This window comes from Acyrthosiphon pisum, chromosome X (genome assembly GCF_005508785.2).
Source record: "Acyrthosiphon pisum isolate AL4f chromosome X, pea_aphid_22Mar2018_4r6ur, whole genome shotgun sequence".
Taxonomy (NCBI): domain Eukaryota; kingdom Metazoa; phylum Arthropoda; class Insecta; order Hemiptera; family Aphididae; genus Acyrthosiphon; species Acyrthosiphon pisum.
Genome location: NC_042493.1, coordinates 108,021,893 through 108,043,591, shown reverse-complemented (window position 1 = coordinate 108,043,591; position 21,699 = coordinate 108,021,893). Strand labels below are relative to the sequence as shown.

Genomic DNA, 21,699 nt, shown 5'->3' with positions numbered 1-21,699 from the left:
ACTTGAGGTGGTGTTGCACAGCAAGTCAGGGGATATTTTTGATTTGCGGAGCGGAGCGACGGCGCCGAGGAGCGTAACGACGAGTGCCGCTAGCATGGCATCACTGTACTAATTTAATATTTTAATGTGTTGTGGAAATAAGACGACTCGATGATTGTGCAAATTGTGATTGTATACAAAAGAAATTCAAAATTAATTATGTTATGGACGTTGCGCGAGGCATTATAGTAGTGTTGCGCGCATGCGTATCAACGTAAAATCGCAAACTTTGGATAGCTAAACTTCCAAAATAATGGTTTCCGCAAATTTTTTTTTTATATTAATAAATTTTAAAAATGTGCTGGGTTGCTAAAGTGAATTTGTTCCGTACTTTAAATGATTAATATTAAAAGTATTAATTTTGTCGTAAGTCAATAAGGTAAAAACAACGGTTAGAGTTAATGATTGAAAACATCACTTATACATAGATACCTACCTACTTATGATTATTTTATATTTATACATCAATCTTGACTCGTAATCCCTATCCACGAGGCACTGATTTCTTAAGAGGACGCTCGTCCGCTAGAGCTGTCTCCGTCTTACAAACGCTTGTCATGGCAAATGGTACGTTCTGAATAATCAATTTAACTCAGGTGTGTATAATATAGGTACCCAAGGGTGAATTTATCCAGCTACCTATTATTAAATTCAGAAGTAAGAATATTATCTAGTAAACATAATTTATATTTTCATTTTAAATCAATAAAAAAAAAAATAGGTAGGTATTACACATTCAGTTGATCTTGGCCGACGACGACTGTTGCAATTACTATCTAATAATAAAAAGTAATTCCAACTGTGTGTGTAGTTTGTGACATCAGCTGTCGGCCAAGAATAACTGGGCAAGTTTTCCAAATTGTAAATTTCTTTTTTTATTAAACTTCAGCATCGGCAAATATAGCCATTAGTATTTTGTAGAGGGGTTACGGTTAGTTGAGGAACAAAATTATACCTACATACCTATTATACATAACACAACTGTTAAATATTTGTAAGTTCTAAAATACTCATAACTTGCTTTAAAATTAAAATCCTAATAAAAACCTATGAAGTTTAGTATATAATACTCATACTTCTAAATTTGATAATAGGTAAATTCTTTCTTATATTAAATAAACATACAAGATGGCAGAGTTGAATAAATTGTTCAGAATATACAATTTGCTGGTTTGTGTTTGTAAGACAGAGACAACAAATGCAGATATAGTGTCCTATTATATAATTATTATTATATTATCTTGTTGTTATGATACAAAGAAAATTCCATCAAATTAGACAAGTTAACTTTTGGTGCTTTCATTGATATTTTGAAAACAGGTTATTATTAATTACTACTTAATCAGACACTTTAAAAAAAGTTTTAAAAATAGAAGTACCTACTTCTTATAAGAAATGTTATTCACAATTAGTAATGTGCAAAGTAACAGCACCAGAACCAACCAGAACTATCTTACTTGGAATCATTACAATTTTTTGTGTATATATAGGACTGATTTTAATGGTGCATTTACCTATAACTTAAATTGCCAGATATTTACCATAGAAAAGTTTTAATATAAGGTGATACTTTTGTAGAAGAAAGTATACTAATATCATATTCATATATTATTATTACCTATGTCACTCTATTATTTTGCAAAACACAATGATTTAATGATATCTTCTTTAGATAATGATAGTGTTTTTTAGTGATTGGAATAATCAAATTATTTCAATAATCGAGATATTATGATAATCAAGATATTCAATCAATTAAATGGTCAACTCGTACAAAATTAAAAACTTAGTTGGTAAAAATTCATGGTTACATATTTTATCTCGTATTTTATATATTTTAATTTTTAATAATGCTACTCCATTACATTATATATTACTATATAAAAAAAAAAATATTTTTTTTTTCATGAAAGAATTAACAATTGCTTTTGTTAAATGGAAATACGAACTATTATTATTATTATTATTATTATTATTATTATTATTGAACCAGTCTGAGTACAATATATTAGTTTAATTAACATCATAATATAATTACTATTTAAGAATATTATGTAATCTAAATATTTTGGAGACAATTTATAAAGGTAGTATCTATATTTTTATGATATTTGAATTTATTTACATAACTATTATTAATAGTTAATAAAAATCTTAAATATAGATGTGGAGTAAACATAGATTAGTAGAATAAAATAATACCTGAGTTACTCGTATTTTATTAGTAATTACTATATAGTAATCACTCTTATAAATCGACTATTTTTCCTAATAATCTAGTTACTCAATTATTGTTCTCGATTGTTCCCGATACTAGTGTCTTTACAGAATAGGGTTGGTTACTTTTAACCTATTCTGTGGTGTTAACATGCTTAACAATGTCAAATGTGCTACATATACGCTATAACTAAGAACTGTTTAATATTCTATTTCAAATAAGAAATATAGTTTTAGAAAATTGCATATTAGAGATTGTACTTACGTCCGAAAAGAGGAACTGGTCCGTCAGTCGGAGGTTCTGTTATGGAGGTAGACGCGCAGTATACAATGTTAAAAAAGTAGAGGCGCGCATTTTAAATATTTGTGTCTAATTATATTTACTTATTTTATTTTGTAAGGTGTAGAGCGTATGATGTCTCGATCTACACTTTCAATAAATTCTTCTAGTTCAGAGTCCAAAGAAACTGTTGAAGAACCAGTGTCAGAATTTGACTCGGAAATGGCTAATAAAATGAATATAAAATGTAAAAACATACTTATTGAATATGAGCGAATACAAAATTTAGATGTATGTATTTCATATAAAAATATTTATCATATTATAAAGTTCCTATAATTTGCATATAAACATCATTGTAATTTTGCTTTTTTATATAGGATATAATTTATTCATTATCGGAAGATGAAACTTCGGTGATCCGCACAAGGCATGAAGAGTTTGTGAAATCAATGTCACTTATAACTTTAGATAGTAGTCCAATTACACGAACAACAGTGGCAGGAAACATTTTTGCATAACTTTTATCTAAAAAAATTCTTTCTATGGAAGCCATAACTCGAGGGTAATTAATTATTCATAGTATATACCTAACACTCTAATTCATATGAATTTTTTTAATTTAAAGAATCGATGCTATCCTTAAAGATTGGAATGATTATTTGATGGATTACCCGGAATTTTTCTCCTATATTGCTGCAATTATTGGTAATTTTTTTTTTCTATGCAAGTAATAAATTGAAGTATAAAAACATCCTAAATTTAAATGTTTTTTATAGCTCCATTATTACTGACACAAAATGCTTTCTTTGATTTCAACAATTTAAAAGATTGTTGTACATCAATACGACCAGACAATTCTGCTAAATTGTTCACTGAAGTATTAAATAAAACTGTTAGTTCCAAGGAAACGCAGAACATTAAAGAAGTAAGTGATAGTAGATATTAAAACAATTTATTTTTTTAGATTTTGTGGATCAAAATGGTTTACGTTTATGTTATTTTTTTATTGTCATATTTTCTTCTTTTAAAAATCATGATTCAATCTAATTTTGTGGATTAGGTTTCTGTTAGCAAATTTTATCTAGTTTTTTTGTAAATGATTATTACTGATTTTTTTTAAATTATCAAAAAAAACTGAACATTTTCTTATTTAAAGCTTTTTATATATAAAAAAAAAATATGCATGATTATTGTTTATGAAAAACGTTGAACATTTAATAAAAGCGTTTTACAGGATTCTAAAACAATCAATATACACAATTTCCTATGAATACTGAAAGATCTAACAAACAAAATTTGATATTTAAATGAAAAATTAAACAATTTTAGTAATTTTCTTTATAACCTAACCTAACCTATCATATATTAAAAAACACTTTAGATTGTTGAACATTATTTAACAGAACAATTTAATTTTTTTAATTTTATTCACAGAACATTCATAGTGTATTCTGTAGTATGACATATATAAGCTTAGTATTTAGATATTTTCTTATTAAATTTGAATGAGATCAGCATGGATTAAATAACATTATGGATAGGCAACTTCAATTTATTGCTCATTATTTTAATTTAGATTTGATTCATTAGTGGCAGGAGACGATTACATTCATAATTGCCACTTTGTGCCTATAATGCGGCACTTGTGAGTTAAATCTAAATGTATATAATTTAGGGATAAATGATTGCACTGATGTTCTATAGTACTATTTAATCTTTGATATTGGTGGTCAACTTATATTTGTTAATTATTTATATTATTTATTTCGTAATAACTTAATAACAGGTTATAAACTTTTAAATATTATGATGCCCTGGTTGTCTGATATGTAATACTACTATTTTTGTCATTTCAGCAACTAGGTGGTATATTATGGATTTACAAGAAATGGCTGGCGTCTGAATATCTTCCTCTTGACATATTTATGCCTTATAACCAAATCAATAAATATTTTGAAAATTATGTAAGTTTTTAAACATTTTATAAGTTTATATTTTGTTCTATTGTATTTAATATATTATATTTTAGAGAATTGGTCCATTCATTTTGTCTATTGCTATGTATGATCAATTGAAGATGGCAGATAAGAATCTACAACTCGATATATTGGATAGTTGGATAAGTGTGAGTAATGTAATTAATCAAGAAACATTGTATTTTGTATTTTACATGTTGATAATAAACATTTTTATAAAATAACTTTATTATTTTAAATTTAGACTAATATCAGTGCAGAAATAATAAAATGCCCTCAGTTTATGCGAGCATTAACTATAGCTATTATCATTGAATGTTTGTGTAAGTCATTTCTTCTGCGATTATACTAAAATAGTTACTTGATTATTTAATATTAATTTTTAACTTATAGATTCAAATGTTGTATATGAAAATTTCTTTGATCATCATCATGTGAAATTGTTAATTCGTTATATTCATTCTGAACCACTTCCAGATTCTGAAATTTGTGCAAGGGAAGTGGAATGTCTGTACGGAATTCAAATTGTGTCTGCTGTATTTGAATATCCTGAAGGTAAGTTACCAACTGTTTAATTTTTAGATTTGTTATTAATATCACTGTTTTTCTACAAGGAATGGTATTAAGATTGTTCCATAAGCTCTATCAGGATTGTGTTTTAAGTAAAGAATCTTTTCTAACATGGAAAAAAGATGACAAATTGAATGCTGGATTTGATGAAGATTTAGAAACAAAAAATATGACTGTTTTAAATTCATTCTTCATGCACCTTGAACTAACCGATTCGGATTCTGATGATGCATATGAGTAGTATAACGCACTAACTTCTGTCTGTGTGTAATCAATATTCATCAATTGACACAAATTCTTTTTTTATTTTATTTTATAGTAGATACCATGTTATAAACAGTTAAATTTAAAAAAAAAAAAAATGTCAAATACTTAGCCATTATTCATTTATTTCCGTTAGAATTAAATTATTTATACATTTACAAATATTGGTACACTGAGCTTTTTTTTTTTTTTTTTTGTTAAGATGTCAACAAACTATCTGTATTTTTCCTCTAGTCCACGCGCAACTTATTGACAAAACCTGTATATACAGAAACATTTTCTTATGTTTTTGAGTAATCTTAGATTAAAATCACAAAACCGATATAGCATAATAGTTTTGAGGGTATGACAGATCAATTTGTCTAAATATTGTCTTAAATCGATTTAGATATTATTTAAATTTACAAGTGATCTCTTTAATATAAAAGAAAAATGATTTTGAGTAAATAATTTTTTCGTCCATATTGCGCGTGAGCCAGAGGAAGATTTCAAATAGTGAATATATTATTCTATATACGAAGATACTATTGTCTACAGTTATATATGTATACTTTTTATATTTTGAACATACGAATTATAAACTTTTTCCTACCCTATCATAAAATAGTTGTTAGTTATTGACATATTTTCGTACTTGTTATGGCTAGCGACTGTTCTTGTTCGTATAATGGTTTATTGAAATAATTCGCGTTAGTTGCTATCGTCTTGCGTCGAGTATTATGCTCGGGTGTCGCGTGTTCGCCGTGCAATACACGTCCGCGGGGATTCGCTGACTCGAGCTTTCTAGTGACTCGCTTTTTTTTTTCACTTTTTCTCACTATTTCACAATCAACTCATATTTTTTTTTTACTATATCCTAAACTTCCTATCTATTTTTCAGTGTTTACGTTACGTAGTACAATAACTTATGACCCACTACGTTTTATCTTACGAGAGCTGCTATATAGTCATAGTGAATACCAATAAAAATTTCATTATAATATAATGACATAATGTAGATAATAATATAAACTTCGTAATAATATCTATTATTATTATTATTATTATTATTATTATTATTACATAGGTTTTAACCCGCAATATTGTTATCGGTGGTCTAGGCTCCTTCGCCGTAATTATTAATAATATGTTTTTTATTGAATTGTCCGCGTAACTCTATCATCGGGTTGCCACGTCGTGATTAAATATTATGTTCTATATCGATATTTGTTTACATTATACGCGTGTATATAACATTATAATATAATCATGATATTTAGCCATTTCGCTGTGCGTTTTGGTCATTTCGTCGACAGATACCTGAGCCTTCGACATACGCACATTTGTCGTGCTTTATAATATTATATTTTTGTCAATTGCTTAAAACGCATTATTATTTATATTTATATTGGTCACGTATCCCGTCCAAAGTTGCAGAACACCACCTTATTACATGTAAGTAGTCGCCCGGCCAAATAGCCGGCAGCCCAAACAATATTACATATTTATTAGAGAATATTGATTTAATTTATTATTTCACAATAATAATATTAATAAATATATATAATTTTATACGTGCAGTGGCCCACTGGGAAATTTCCCGGTGTCCCGGTCGTCCAGTCCGCCACTACAGTAATGTCTGTCTGTCTTTAAAATCGTATAAAGACCAGAAACGATTTTAGCATAATATCATAAACTCTGTGCGAAACCATCGGGCAATTTTTAGCTGTTAAATTTAAAATAAAACGTCGAAACGTATAATTTAATTTATTGTGGGTAGGTATAGTTTAATGTAAGCTAATATAGGTACTTACATTACTAATGCGAATTGTAGTATATATCTACAAGGCGAAAAAAAAAAGTTAAAATGAACAATCGTCAATTACATTAATGCGAGACCTTTTGAGGTTTCATACGGTGAAAGAACCTGCAGTTAGCGCAGTGCCGCAACTTGGTACATATTGGTGAGTGTGCGACCTAATATATAGGGCCCATGTACAGAAGCACAACTATGGTGGAGGAGGTGCTAAACCTCCCCCGATTACGATTCAAACCGAAGTACTACGAAATAGATCATATTCATAAACTTCGTATTTCCCGGGGCCCAGGAATTTGGAAAAAAAACAAGCAGAGTGGTACATTTATTAATTTGAAAAACAAGGAAAAAAAATTAAAAAATTATGAAAAAAGATAGATAAATAGCATATGTAAAAACATTTTTATAGTAGGTACCTGTTTCAAAAAAAAAATTCGTTTAGACATCGTGTTGGAATTATTGTACGTATCATATTATCATGACAGACCGGTGATATAAGAATATTATCAAAACAATATCGTCATTATAATTATTGCGTGTATATTTTATTATTTACTATATTTTCTATTGTTTATTTATTATGGTGAATGTTGTCATTTATGTACGTTAGTTAATGAGCGCCCATCACTCCATATAATATATCTAGTAAATCTTAGTATTTATTTTTTAACAGTACGGCGGTGCTTCGGGCCCGCCATCATAGCATACACGTCGTACTTTGTTTTTATTCCCAGCTAATATCACATTATAAGGGGTTAGCTCACTTATACGATGTGTGGTGCGGTGCCTAATTTAGTGACATCGAAAAAAAAAACAGTCAAAAATATTGAATTATTTTAATAAAATTATACCTAATATACAAAAAAAAAACAAAAAAAAACATAAATTATACTGGCAGTTTTCAAACGTCAGTTTGTAAATTTTTCAAAACTTTGAAAATGTTTGGATACGAAGGGTAAAACATATTATTATTGACATTCGAATAAAAATGATAGTCCGAAAAACAATTTTAAAAATTTTTCTATTTCTGATTTTTATAGTTTTACGCACACAATTCAGTTTGTAACCTAACGGTTGTTGACCAAAATTGCTTTTTTTTTTGGCACGCAATTCGGATGCAGCCTTATTTATTTATATATTAGCTCCTAAATTCATACTTTTCAAAATACCATTATATTATTATAATACTTTTAAGGAAGCTATGGTACAAATTTACAGTGTCTAGCCCCACGCACATAAAAAAAAAACGTTAATTTTTTTTCGATATACACATTTTTTTTACACCCACACATAATTCGATAACGATAATATATTTAAGTCAAAATAAATATAGTTTGGACGTCACTGCGCTGAGGCTGTAAAATCGTAAGTATAAAACAACAGATTGTATATATTATGTTATTGTGTAATAGATACAATATTAATTTTATAACATACTACGCGTGTCATTGCAGAATTGCACGCGCGTACTATTCGCGTGTCGCCTTTAAAATATACGCGTCGGGTTTATCCGCAGACACTGTTTCGTACGCTTGGGCATGGTGCCGTCGGCGATCACGCGGCCGCCCAGATGACCGTGCGTGGACCAGTACTCGCTCCGGGGCGCCACGTAAGGTTCGGGTGGAAAAATAAGCACCTATACCAACACTAAAAATAAAAAACAATATTATATATTGAGGTTATATCGAGACAGTAGCTGATCGCCTACAATATACTTCGTTAATCGTTACCTTATCCCAGTAAAAATCATAAATCATTAAAAGTGAACACTTTTTTATAGTGTTTGAAAATTTCATGAAATTTAAAAAAATGAAATATTTCGTGAAACATTTCAAAATGTGTGAAATATTTCAATTATCATTATTTTTGTAGTTTTGTCTTGTAAAATATCAAATAATTAATCTAAATAAATTAAATACCTCATTAGTCATTGACACACATTTTTTTCTTAGTTTTAATGTATAATAATATAATATTGTATTTTTTTGCTGTACCTATTATTTGATGTAAAAATGTAAAATAAATAAGGAATAGATAGGTATATTATTGTATATGTACCATGTACGTGGTAACTTATATAGTTATATGTTAAAAATCAGATCAGAGTTTTCTTGATCGAGAATCCTTATGACATGTATTTGTATAATTGTATATAAAAAAAACATAATAAAAATAAAAATATAAAAACGGAATATAAATTTTTAAAAAAACGGAATATAAATTTTTAAAAAAACGCTTGGATATAACGTTTATCGTATAATGTGTTATCATATAATGTAATAATTATCTTATGTTATGAAGATCATTGTTTCTTATTAATGTTAACATGTATTATAATTATATAAAACAAAAAACATAATAGATATTAAAAAGAAACACTAAAAGGAAACCAGTACTTAGGTATATATTATAAAGATCATAGTTTTCTTGCTAACGATTCACATGAAATAATATAAATTATAATTATAATTTATATATAATAAAAATACAAACAAAATAATATTTAAAAAATAAAAATGAAATAATTGATAAAAATCCAATATTTCATGAAATATTTCTGATACTTCAATCACTACTTTTTTATATTTTGTCGACGAGTATTCGACACCGGCGACCAGCGCGATGTTTATGATGTCGACTACGCGTCAACTGTGTTAAAAAATAATGAGCCAATTCGGTCCAGCTGTTCTAAATCGATGATATTATACTATTATTGTAAATAATTAACAAACATCATTCAATTTTTACATTTTTATTATTTTTGGCAATCAATATAATTGTTTTATGACGCATTAAAACACTTTCCCGAGACTCAGCCGATCCATTTGAGAAAACTGCAGTATTCTAAAATTCGTATTTCACTTTTCGATTAATGCGTGTACACCAGTGGCGCAATTATCGGGAGTGTTGGGTGTGCAATTCACAGAGGCCCCCGATTTTTGGGGGCCCCGAGATCTCATATACGATATTCCTACTATAATGTGTAATATACAAAATAATATAGGTAATAATAATTAAATATAAATACAATTAATATAATATAATCTATTAATCTATATATATATTATAAAATAGAAGCCCCTTTTTTGTATGTACGAGCATATCTCGAAAAGAACTCTACTTATTTTAATACGGTTTTCACTAGTAAATCGGTCGATTCACGGGGAAGGTTTTAATGCATAATAATTTTCTTTGGTAAAATAAATTGGGTGTCGGTTGGCCGAAAATAATAACGATCTATGTCTATATATATAAACAAATAAATGTTTGTCTGTATGTCATTGATCTCCTCCTAAACCACTGAACATTTTTTGTATGTTTTTGAGAGAGCCTCTGAATGGTTTAGATTCACTATTAGACCCAGTTGGTTCAACCCGGAGAGGTATTTTGAGATTTTACGATAAACATTTTTGTTCATTTTTTTTTTTTTTAATAATTAGTAAAAAATAGTATTTTAAACGTTTGCCATTAGTTACTCTGGTAGATGAGGTAAAAGGATCCATTAAATCGTCGCACGCTTATGGTTTCGAATAAAGAAATTATATCTTAAAACAAATATTTGAGTTAAATGTATAGGTACTTGTAGACTGTAGCTATTATATAGGTTCTCAAAAACTACTTGACCGATTTTGTGAAAATTTCAAATTATTCTTAGAGATATCAGGAAAGTACAAAGAGTACTTTGAACCACGTTCGATTTATACCAAGTGCTATATTGTGTTTAATTCTTGCTAGCAGGTAAGGGCCCCGGTCTAGAAATGTTCACATGTGCCCCTTATTATCAAGTTGCGCCACTGGTGTACACACAAAAAATTGAATTCTATTTAATAATATAGGTATCTGAATTATATTAGATATAGATTATGAATATTATATTTTTTTTATCGGGCCTTACACTTTAGGGGTTTGTACCTAAACCTGTGTGCATGGTCGTAGTCAGGATTTAATTAGGTGAGGATTAGAGTCCGTAAAAAAGCCCAAAGATAAACTACTTACATTCATTTAAATTTAAAATATTGATAGTCACTACTCACCAGATAAATAATGACCGATGCCATTATGGTCATTATTGTAGGTATATTATATTAATTTACTCTCAAATAATTCATTTATTATTGTTGTTTTTAAAATGTTTTCCACAATTATTTTAATAATATACTTAAATAATAAGTCATTAATTGTATATAACTTGTGTTATTCATAAAATTAATTTATACCACATAATACATACGTCGGATTGGGCGTCAACTTTGGAAGTAGGTAGTGATCGGAATTCGTGCGGTACGAATTTTCTATGGAGGTAGTTATTTTTTATATTAGTTCAATTTGGTTGTCACTTTTATATAATATAATATGCGTGTAAATATGTACATAGCGTACCTACCTATTATGTTAATATAATATGCTATTAAAAGCTGTCTCTGTGTTCTGAAAAATAAAATGTAAATTAAAAAAAAATAATTCGATACCTCCAATAAAATATAGTTCGTGTTCGCGATTTATGAGAATTGATAAGAAAAGTAATTGATAACAACCATCGCCATTCGGTGAGACGTGAAGGGAGCAGCCTCCACACCGCACAAGTGATAAGAAATTTGTTGTTGCTTCTCGGCGTCCTGCCATTTAATATATTTTCCATGATGAGTCGTGCTGTCTCTGTATTACGATCACGAACCAAGAAGTATAACTAAGTTAAAGTATCTTTAATCCGTAATCGTGCTATGGACTTCTGGATTCCATATTTCTATAGACCACGGAATATAATATACTACACCTATTATAGTTACGTATAATACCTACTAACTGAAGTCAACTTCAAAACAAAATAGGTAAGTACCTAGGTACCTACGTACATAATAATTAGTGTATTATATTCAATCGAATATTTTATCATATTTTAATAAGGTACTCGTGTGTAGTATGCTACCGTCCATAAAACTGTAGGTACGCGTGTATTTATCATTCAAAAAGTGTATTCTAGCTATTAACTAATTACAGTTATAACTATAAATTTCCTACTCTATTGCCAATGATCAATATTTTTAAGTAGTTTAAAACGTGTAAGTATATATTGTTAAATCAATATCTATGACCCATTTTGTTTTTACGTCATCCCAGAAATAGTAATTTTTCGTTGATATATTTTACCAGTTATCGAATAGGTTGGTATCTACTATTTAGGTATAGTTTTCTTATATCCATTAAATGCATAAAACATGTTAATATTGTTTATCGTAACTGCTCAAGACGCAGGTACTTTCCTGTACTAATAAAATATAATAAAAATATAACTTTTATAAGAATATGTAATATTTTTTCTGTAGTTAACAATCATACTATATACATTATTGAACCAACAAAGTGGCGGTAGGTGGCATACTGCACGAGCATTTTTATAAACAATATATACATTTATAATATACTTGGTAGTTAATAATATCTCTAAAAAATATTGTGATTGTGATGTTAAGATATAAAAATTTATATTATTTGAACAATATTATTATTTTTTGCTGATATTGTATAAATACGAGATCTAATCATTACTAAATATGAATGTATTATACTATTTCCAGACATTGGCCAATGATAAATTAACTTTAAAACAATAATATATTATAATATGTAATAACTTAAGACAGGATTTATATGCATTTTAAATTTTAAAATACCTATGCATGCAAAAATGCAATAAAAAAAAATTAAAATAGGCAAGAAGAAAAATACAAAACATGCAAGATTAAATTTTAAATTTTGCAGCGTTAATTATTTATTAATTTTATTAAAATTCTTATTAACAAAAAGTAAAATGTATGATATATATAATATTATAGTACAGATATTGAGATAATACGCAGTACAAAGATGTAATTTGTTAAATTTTAATTTCGTTTTTAATCATTAATAGGTTGCAAACCAAGTAAACAACATGTTAAGAAGTACGACAAATTAAATTCTTTGAATCCTAAATAGTAAATAAATAAATTGTATTAGTTATTACTAATAACTATAAAGTATGACGTTCTTCACAGTTATAATAGTCATTACAAAAATATCTTACTTCATAGCAAAAGAGATGGATTCTGAAAAACGTGTTATACCATGGACGAGTGGCCAAAAGCAAGTTGTGGAATCCAACGGATGTAAACCTAAAATATACATAAACAGCTATCATACTCACAATTTGTTTCAAGTCCTACAAAGTTTACACAGGTACCTATGATGTTTTAGTCATTTTAACTGCTATCAAAATAAATAATAATAACGAGTTTTATGTTTTTAGTGAAAAAGTGTTACGTGATACCAAGTTAGAAACAGATGGCAGTGTAATAGTAAATGCACATAAAGTGGTTTTAGTATCAGCTAGTCCATATTTCTGTGCGATGTTCACCAGTTTTGCCGAAGGCGATAAAGATTCGACTTCAATATCTTACAAAGCTTGGTAGATTATATTTATAGTGGTGAAATCATGGTCAAGAAAAAAATTTATTGGTAGGTGTATAATATTATTATTTAATTTTGGATAGCCATAGGCTATGTGTCAAATATTTGCATGTGGTGATGGAAACTGCAACACAATATGGATTTTTATGTGGTATTTTCGGTATACCTACCATAGGTAATACAAATTAAAAAAATAAAAAGATGGGCAAGAGGGCACTGTTCTGCTTTACGTATTAAGAGTCTAGCAGGTCACTGTAATGGATTGTGTTAAATTTGAATTCAATGATATATGTAATATTGAAGATAGTATATTAAACTATACTTAAGTTCAATTTATGTTATATTATTTACCCAAATAGTTATTTCAGATTGATGTTCATTCGAAAATAAATAAATTTATATATATTCATTGTATAAGAAAAACTATTCTTAGCGAACACGTTTTGTCAGTTTATTTAATTAAATTTTGAAATTATAAAAAATTACTAAAATTGTTATATTCTGTTTAAAATATATCTAATTTAGCTTAAATTTGAGCTTAAAATATCTATTAAAGAGACAGTTTATATAATTTTTTAAATTTTTGTTTACCCAGTAAAATAGGTACTTTGGAAAAATCTTGTTTTATATTTAAAATTTTTGAAATATGCTTTTTAAATGGTTCTGAAGCAAAACCATGACTGTTTTTTTCATAAGAAATTATTGATTTACAATTTGAAGAAAAATGTTCATGAATTTCCAACTAAACTGTTATTTACTTTTATGAATAGACTAAAAACAATTGTAATGACATAAACAAGATTAAATAATTTAATAGTACTTAATACGACCCTGAAAATAAATACTCCGAAAGATGAAAATATCAATCAATTTCTACAAAACTATTTTAAAATATTTGTTTTTGATGGTTTCTCTCAAATCTGCTAAAAATTAAAAAAAATTGATTTTATTTATTTTATTTATATTTACGCTTTAAAAGAAATATTGAATAAAATATGGCAAAGTTGCAAAAGTTTCAATTACTTTAAATAAAACTGTTTCAAGAGCACGGAATTTTAAAATTTGATATCCCTAGATATTTAATATTATAATCAAAATTATTTAAATCCATCAATCATTATTGTTAATTTGCTGACTTTTATAACTGCATGGAATTATCTTCAAGTTCACAAAAAATGTGTTTTTATGTATTCTTCAGAAAACATAAAAACACATTTTTTGTAAGCTTTATTAATTTTTACACTGTCAGTAAATTGTATTAATATTATGAAAATGATTTTCAGAAAACTCGTTGAAGCTGAACAGTTCCTATCTTTGTCTTCTGAAGAAGTGATTAATCTAATCTCCCGTGATCACATTAACATTCCATTTGAAGAAAAAGTATGCCTTCTAAAATTTGTAATTGTTGTATTTAATTATTGTTGGGAAATCAAATTTATTTATGCTGTTTGTAAGGATTATAATGGAATCGTATGATTTACAAATACTAATAACAGGTGGTTGGGTGTTTGGGTAGGTGATATAACTAAATAATTATGTAAACTTTTACATTACTTAATAGTTTTTAGCAGCTTATTAAATTAAGTATTTAATTCTACAGCTATTTCTAAAGGTTAGATTATTATATAGGTCATCTCATAGGCTTTTTGTAATATTTTATTTTAATGGGAGTTATGAGTAGTATAATATGTGCAAAGAATTTACAATTTCAACTCGCTTTAAAATTAAAATATAATGAGAAGACTATGAGATGCCCTAGATTATAATAATACTTTTAAATTTTATAAGATGTTAATTCCCTCTAATTTTGAAACTAACCTAACTAAATGTTATTTGCTGAGAGTAAAATTTTAAAATTTACCATTAATTTCTGTGTAACGTCCACTTAAGAAGATATGTTAGAAGTAAACAGTCAAAAAAGAATAAATTTGAATCAGCAATCTTAGTCATTACAAAAAAAAAATATCAACTTAACTCAGTCTTATGTAAGATAATATACTTTTTTAAATTAGTATCTAGAAGACATAGTAGTGATTCCGTTCTTTCTAATTTCTTAAATTTTAATTTACAATTTTTTGAAATTTTATCGTAATGTACAGTGTATAAGTCTATTTTACTTCACATGATTGCATGATTATTAAAACTACTTATATACATCTCAATTAATAATTTACCAAATATTATATTTTTTATATCAAATAGCAAATTTAAGGTCGTATTTAATAATAATATGCTTATCTAATTGACTAAAATATATCTAAATATAAAATTATTATATCAAGAAAAATAACAGAAATATTCTTATTATTATGGTATTGGAATATTTGTATTTGCATTTTAATACTAATACACCTATTTACGTTAAGTCAATAAAAAAGTTTGCTATTGTAATTTGTTTTAGTTATATATTAATTTAATCATAATTGTTTGTTGTAGATAGTTGAATGTGTTATTAATTGGATAAACCATGAATTAGATTGTAAACATGACAGATTGCCTAAATTAATGGAACATGTTTGTTTGTCATTAGTCCCTAAAAGTATGTATCAATAAATGTAATTGATGAACCTCTTAATAAAAACAATCCTAATTCTATGTTTTTTCATTATTATGAAATTAACAGTAACTATATATTTACAATTGTATATAATAATTATAATATTTTTAGGTAAAGATTTTGTCATTGAAGCTTTAAATTTCCATTATGTAAAGAAACATTTACACAAAACTATGTCACAATAATTTGTAATTCACCTAGACAGACTGGAGTTAAAGTATTATTGAATTCAGATTTAAAATTATCATTTAATATCATTTTTTCTACTTTTTTTTTAGCAGTTTCTTCCTGTCATGTGTAATTTATTAGACAAGAGGAAGTGTTATACAACTTGGTATGATCCACCAACACCAGTCTCACAAATTTCTACAAATGGCCGAACCCTTGTTATAGGAGTCTTAGACAATGTAATGTATGCTATTGGTGGTGCCTGCCAGGAACTCGGAAGTTCAGTGTATCTTAAAAGTGTTGAGGCCTATTCACCAATTTCTAAAGTTTGGTCTCCTATCGAAGATATGTACTTATCCAGATACAATCCAAGTAACTATAAAAATTAATTTTTTAAGAAAATCTTTCTAATGAACTTATTGAATTTAAATTGCATTTTCAATATAGGTGTTGTACGACTGAAGAAAAAGATGGAGAAATTAAAGACATATTTTATGATGAACTCTAGCAGGTGTATAACGCTATCCCCCGACCCGTTATCAAAATTATGTTGGGAGACATGAATACAAAAATTAGACTGAAAATATATACAGACTAGTATTGATAAGGAAAGCCTTCATGGTATGTCCAATGATAATAGAGCTCGTCTCATACATTTCGTGATGTCCAACGGAATCATCACAAGCAGCACATATTTCCAGATAAAGGTCATAATAATTATACAAGCAAACATGGATATCTCCCGACGTGACAACTAAAAACCAAATCGACCACGTAATGATAGATAATAAACACCGTTCATAATTCACGTTAGGAACTACAGAGGAGCAGACGCAGATACTGACCATTACCTAGTGGTAACGACTTTTAAGAAAAAACTATCAAAAATAAAAATAGGAAAAGTACAAATATATTAACATAATGTAGACAGACTAAAAAAATCCTTTGGAAATTGCATAATATAGGAAAAGAATCACTGAAGAACTCTGTACTACAAATGAAAAGGTGGAAAACATAATTCCTAATCATGAAACCGGATGGATAAATATCAAAAACATTATTACCTCGGCTGCAAAATCCCAATCACAATAAGAAACAACACTGGTTTAATAATGAGTGTATGGAAGCAGTAAAAAAGCGCAACAAGACTCGCATGCAAATGATACTTAATCCATTACAAGAAAACCAAGAGATATATAAACATTTTAAAGAGTTAGCAAACAAGACAAAAAAAGACTATATGAGAAGAAAGCTTTGGAAGAACTCGAGGGAGAGAGGAACAACCCGAGAAAGTTCTTCAAACACAGCAAACGACTCAAACAAGGTTTTAAACCACAAACGCTTTTCTTAAAAAATGAACAGAATGATCTCCTTTTGGAACCAAGAGATATCGTACAACATTTAAGAAAACATTTTGATACTCTACTTAATACGAGCAAAACAAATAACAGTAATAGAACCAAGTATGAAGCACTGACTTATCAAACAGCTGAACCAGAATGCAAGGAGCCTGATCTTACAGAGATAGAGTATATTATCACAAACCTTAAAAATAATAAATCTCCAGGAGAAAATGATATAAACTCAGAATTATTCAAAACAGCAGGAAAAGACATACTTATAGAATTACAATACCTAATTCAAGAAATATAGAACAAGGAACAGATTCCAATGGATTGGAAAACCGAGATGGAAGTAATTCTATACTAGAAGAAGTGGTCACTTTGGGTAATATTTTATTTTAAAATGTTGTTATTAAATACTTAATTAGTATTGCAATAAATTTCAATGTTTAATGTTGTTTTAATAAGTCATAAAATATATATTATAGGACTCAATGATATTTTTGATGGATATACTGAATAATACTATAGTTTCGAGGTACCCACAAGTGTAACTAAAAATGTTATAGCAGAATATAATAGTGTGTCTCCCAAAGTTAAAGACCATTATGTTGGAAGTCTGATCAGCTCAAATTTTATAGAGCCATCTGATTCTTCTGGTAAGTATTATAATTTGTTGTTTTCAAAATATTTAATTACCTTAAAACCTTTCTTCTTGAATTTAATATTATATAGGTACCTGTAAGTATTTATTTTAAGCATCTGTGAATTTTACAGGACTAGGTAATAATTCTTATGAGTATTATGAACCATTACATAGTAACAAAGTAATTACAAGTCCAACTAAAAATGTTATAGCAGAATATAATAGTGTGTCTCCCACAGTTAAAGACCATTACATTACTCCTAATATTATAATACTAAATGATACGAATGTGTCAAGAATTCTGTTCCCACCAGGTAATATTATACGAATAAAATAAAATAATACTATTCAAATGTTAAACCAAAATAATAAATAATATAATTATATTTTAAATTTTTATAGTTGAACAAAGCACTTCAGTTAGTGTTAAAGACAATAGTGTAATCAATGAAGTCAATCAATTAAGCGGAGAAAAAGACGCATCAGATGATACTGAATATAACAATTTAAATATTGTAGGTATCAACGATGAAGAAAATGAAGAACCGGTTGGAAATAAAAATGTGTATTTTAGAGAACAAATGAAACTTAAAAGAATGAATGGTAAATCGTATGTAGGTTATAATAGGCAAGGAAATAAAGTTTTTCAAAATATTGATCGTGAATCAAGATCAATTAAAGCAGCTTGTACATCATTAAAATGTTTAAAATCTATGGTACGTTACTGCAATATATTCTTAGAAAACGAAAGATTGAAAATGTTTGAACACTTTTGGCAATGCAATTGGGATGAGAAAAAAACATTTTGTATAAACATGATAAACAAAAAAGAAACAAAACGGTTAACCACAATTTTTGGAACAGAGAGTCGAAGACATTTTTCATATACTTACTATTTAAAATCTAATGAGATTAAGTATCCAGTGTGTAAAGTAATGTTTTTAAATACTTTTGGATTAAAAGAATGGATGGTGCGCAATTGGTTGGACTCATCATTTAATGGTCTACCCAATATAAAAAATATTAGAAAACAACCTATTGAACTTGATATTATTGATGACCCACAACTTGAAGAAGTATCACCTCGAAGGTCAGTTCAACTTAGACAAGATCACTTGATACAGTGGTTTGACAGTTTGGCAAAAATGCCTAGTCATTATTGCCGAAAAAACAAATAGATTATATTCCATTCAATACCAAACAAGAAGTGTATACAGCATATCAACTAAAATGCTCAGAAGACAAAATTGGGAACCCAATAAGCAGAGGTTATTTTTCAAAATTTATGAAAACTAAGAAGTTTTCAATTTTCAGGCCTAGAAAAGATCTATGTGACACATGTTCCATGTTTAAACTCGATCAATTCAGCAACACTGATTACCAGAAACACTTGTCAGAAAAAGACCGAGCTCGTGATGAATTGGCGCTTGATACAGGTAGTGCAATGGAATATAAAAAATTTGTATTTGCCATGGATATGCAAGCGGTGCAATTATGTCCATTTCTAAATGCAAGTGCATTATACTACAGTATGAAAATGAAGGTCCATAACTTTACAATCTATAATTTATCACCTGAACACCATTGTTCAAATTACTGGTGGGACGAATGTGAAGGTGAATTAGAGGCATCAGTTTTTGCTTCTCTGATTATTAAACATTTAAATAAAATATTGTACAATAGTAAAAAAAGATATCATATTGTATTCAGATGGTTGTGGTTACCAAAACCGTAATACAGTATTATCAAATGCACTACTAAAATTTTCTATAGAAAATAATATTGTTGTAGAGCAATAATTTTTGATGAAAGGCCATACTCAAATGCCTTGCGACAGTGTGCACAGTGCTATAGAAAGAACTATTAAAAATAAAGAAATATTTTTACCATCAGATTATGTCAAACTGACCAAGTTAGCCCGAAAAAACCCTTCCGAGTATGAATCAAATGCAATATATCATACAGATTTTTTGGATTATAAAAATGTATGTTACTATAAGGCAATCAGGCCTGGACGGTCTAAAGGCGATCCAGAAGTTCGACATATTAGGGCATTAAAATATGACATTATATCTGAAACCATATATTACAAAATTTCATTTGATGAATATAAAGAAATGCCATCATATAATCGTGAACGTGTAAAATCAAAAAAAAAATATGAAACTAAAAGATTATATAATGAAAGAATACCATTAACAATTTCCAAGTGGAATGACTTACAAAAGTTAAAGGCTGTATTGCCAAGGGATGTACACTATTTTTATGATAACTTACCTCAATTAAAAAACCTCAAGAAACGCAATTGTACTGAAATATAATAAGACTAACGATTATGCTATTGTTTTAATTTTTTTTATAGTCACTAAAGTAAGTGTTTAAAATGTTACTGTTTGATTTTATATTATTAAAATATTATGCTAATATTTTATAAGAACAGGACTGAAGATATTATGTTACTGTTTAAATTTTTTATAGTCACTAAAGTAAGTGTTTTATAATGCTATTATTTGATTTTATATTATTAAAATGTGTTTATATTTTATAAGAACAGGACTGAGAATAATATGTTACTGTTTTAATTTTTTTTATTGTCACTAAAGTAAGTGTTTAAAATGTTACTGTTTGATTTTATATTATTAAAATATGATAATATTGTATAAGAACAGGACTGAAGATATTATGTTACTGTTTTAATTTTTTTTATAGTCACTAAAGTAAGTGTTTTATAATGCTATTATTTGATTTTATATTATTAAAATATGTTTATATTTTATAAGAACAGGACTGAAAATAATATGTAACTGTTTTGATTTTTTTTATAATCACTAAATTAAGTGTTTAAAATGTTACTGTTTAATTTTATTAATAAAATATGTTAATCAAATATTTTGATAAATATTTTTTACAATATTGTTTTAGGTATGGCAACATTATTTTGTTTTATAGGTAATATAAGATGTTTGCCTATTCATATTTCACCTGTGATTATTCTAAAAGTAAATAAAAAATAAAAAATAATTGTACTAAAGGAACAATAATTATATTTTGTTTATTTTTAATGGTATTGTATTAATATAATTTAATTATATTAAATTATATCTTACATAATATTAATAATTAATGTAATAACGTGCCAATGATTTATGTTTTTATAAAATGCCACTTATCTACAAATTATGAATAGTAAATAACACGCATTTACTATGAAAAATACCAATTATCTACAATCACATTAAAAATTACTCGTAACTACAGTAGCTATTGTAATAAATGCATTTTAATGAACAATTAGACATAGTTAAATCACAAGTAAGCATGTTAGAAGAAATAAGTTTAAAAAATATTAGCTTCTCGATTGTAAAAAAATTTATTAGTTTAAGTCCCTCCTGACATT

At 27.5% G+C, this 21,699-nt stretch overlaps 4 protein-coding genes across 6 annotated transcripts; all 4 read left to right on the top strand.

Moving 5' to 3' along the window:
* Positions 1–2,662: 2,662 nt before the first annotated feature.
* LOC100571959 lies at positions 2,663–5,953 on the top strand. Of its 2 annotated transcripts, none has more exons than XM_029492025.1 (9): positions 2,663–2,827; positions 2,917–3,101; positions 3,165–3,244; positions 3,316–3,464; positions 4,396–4,503; positions 4,569–4,664; positions 4,760–4,838; positions 4,993–5,070; positions 5,130–5,953. In XM_029492025.1, the coding sequence occupies exons 2-9, from the start codon at positions 3,082–3,084 to the stop codon at positions 5,324–5,326; spliced, it is 807 nt and encodes a 268-aa protein (XP_029347885.1). In that variant the 5' UTR covers positions 2,663–2,827; positions 2,917–3,081; the 3' UTR covers positions 5,327–5,953. The 2 variants fall into 2 exon arrangements, with proteins under 2 accessions (XP_029347885.1, XP_029347884.1); XM_029492024.1 differs by having other exon boundaries at positions 4,909–5,070.
* A 5,729-nt stretch (positions 5,954–11,682) lies between these two features.
* LOC107883214 (kelch-like protein 3) lies at positions 11,683–14,890 on the top strand. Of its 2 annotated transcripts, XM_016802824.2 has the most exons (4): positions 11,683–11,973; positions 13,213–13,357; positions 13,428–13,636; positions 14,872–14,890. In XM_016802824.2, the coding sequence occupies exons 2-3, from the start codon at positions 13,221–13,223 to the stop codon at positions 13,588–13,590; spliced, it is 300 nt and encodes a 99-aa protein (XP_016658313.1). In that variant the 5' UTR covers positions 11,683–11,973; positions 13,213–13,220; the 3' UTR covers positions 13,591–13,636; positions 14,872–14,890. The 2 variants fall into 2 exon arrangements, with proteins under 2 accessions (XP_016658313.1, XP_016658312.1); XM_016802823.2 differs by lacking the exon at positions 11,683–11,973 and having other exon boundaries at positions 13,060–13,357.
* A 1,484-nt stretch (positions 14,891–16,374) lies between these two features.
* LOC115034680 (kelch-like protein 2) lies at positions 16,375–18,036 on the top strand. Its single transcript, XM_029492013.1, has 2 exons — positions 16,375–16,685; positions 16,761–18,036. Exons 1-2 carry the CDS (start codon positions 16,439–16,441, stop codon positions 16,874–16,876), a joined length of 363 nt encoding a protein of 120 aa, XP_029347873.1. The 5' UTR covers positions 16,375–16,438; the 3' UTR covers positions 16,877–18,036.
* Positions 18,037–18,149: 113 nt separating this feature from the next.
* On the top strand, positions 18,150–19,506 carry LOC107883213. Its single transcript, XM_029492008.1, has 2 exons — positions 18,150–18,616; positions 18,705–19,506. The coding sequence occupies exon 2, from the start codon at positions 18,884–18,886 to the stop codon at positions 19,478–19,480; it is 597 nt and encodes a 198-aa protein (XP_029347868.1). The 5' UTR covers positions 18,150–18,616; positions 18,705–18,883; the 3' UTR covers positions 19,481–19,506.
* The last annotated feature ends 2,193 nt before the right edge of the window (positions 19,507–21,699 follow it).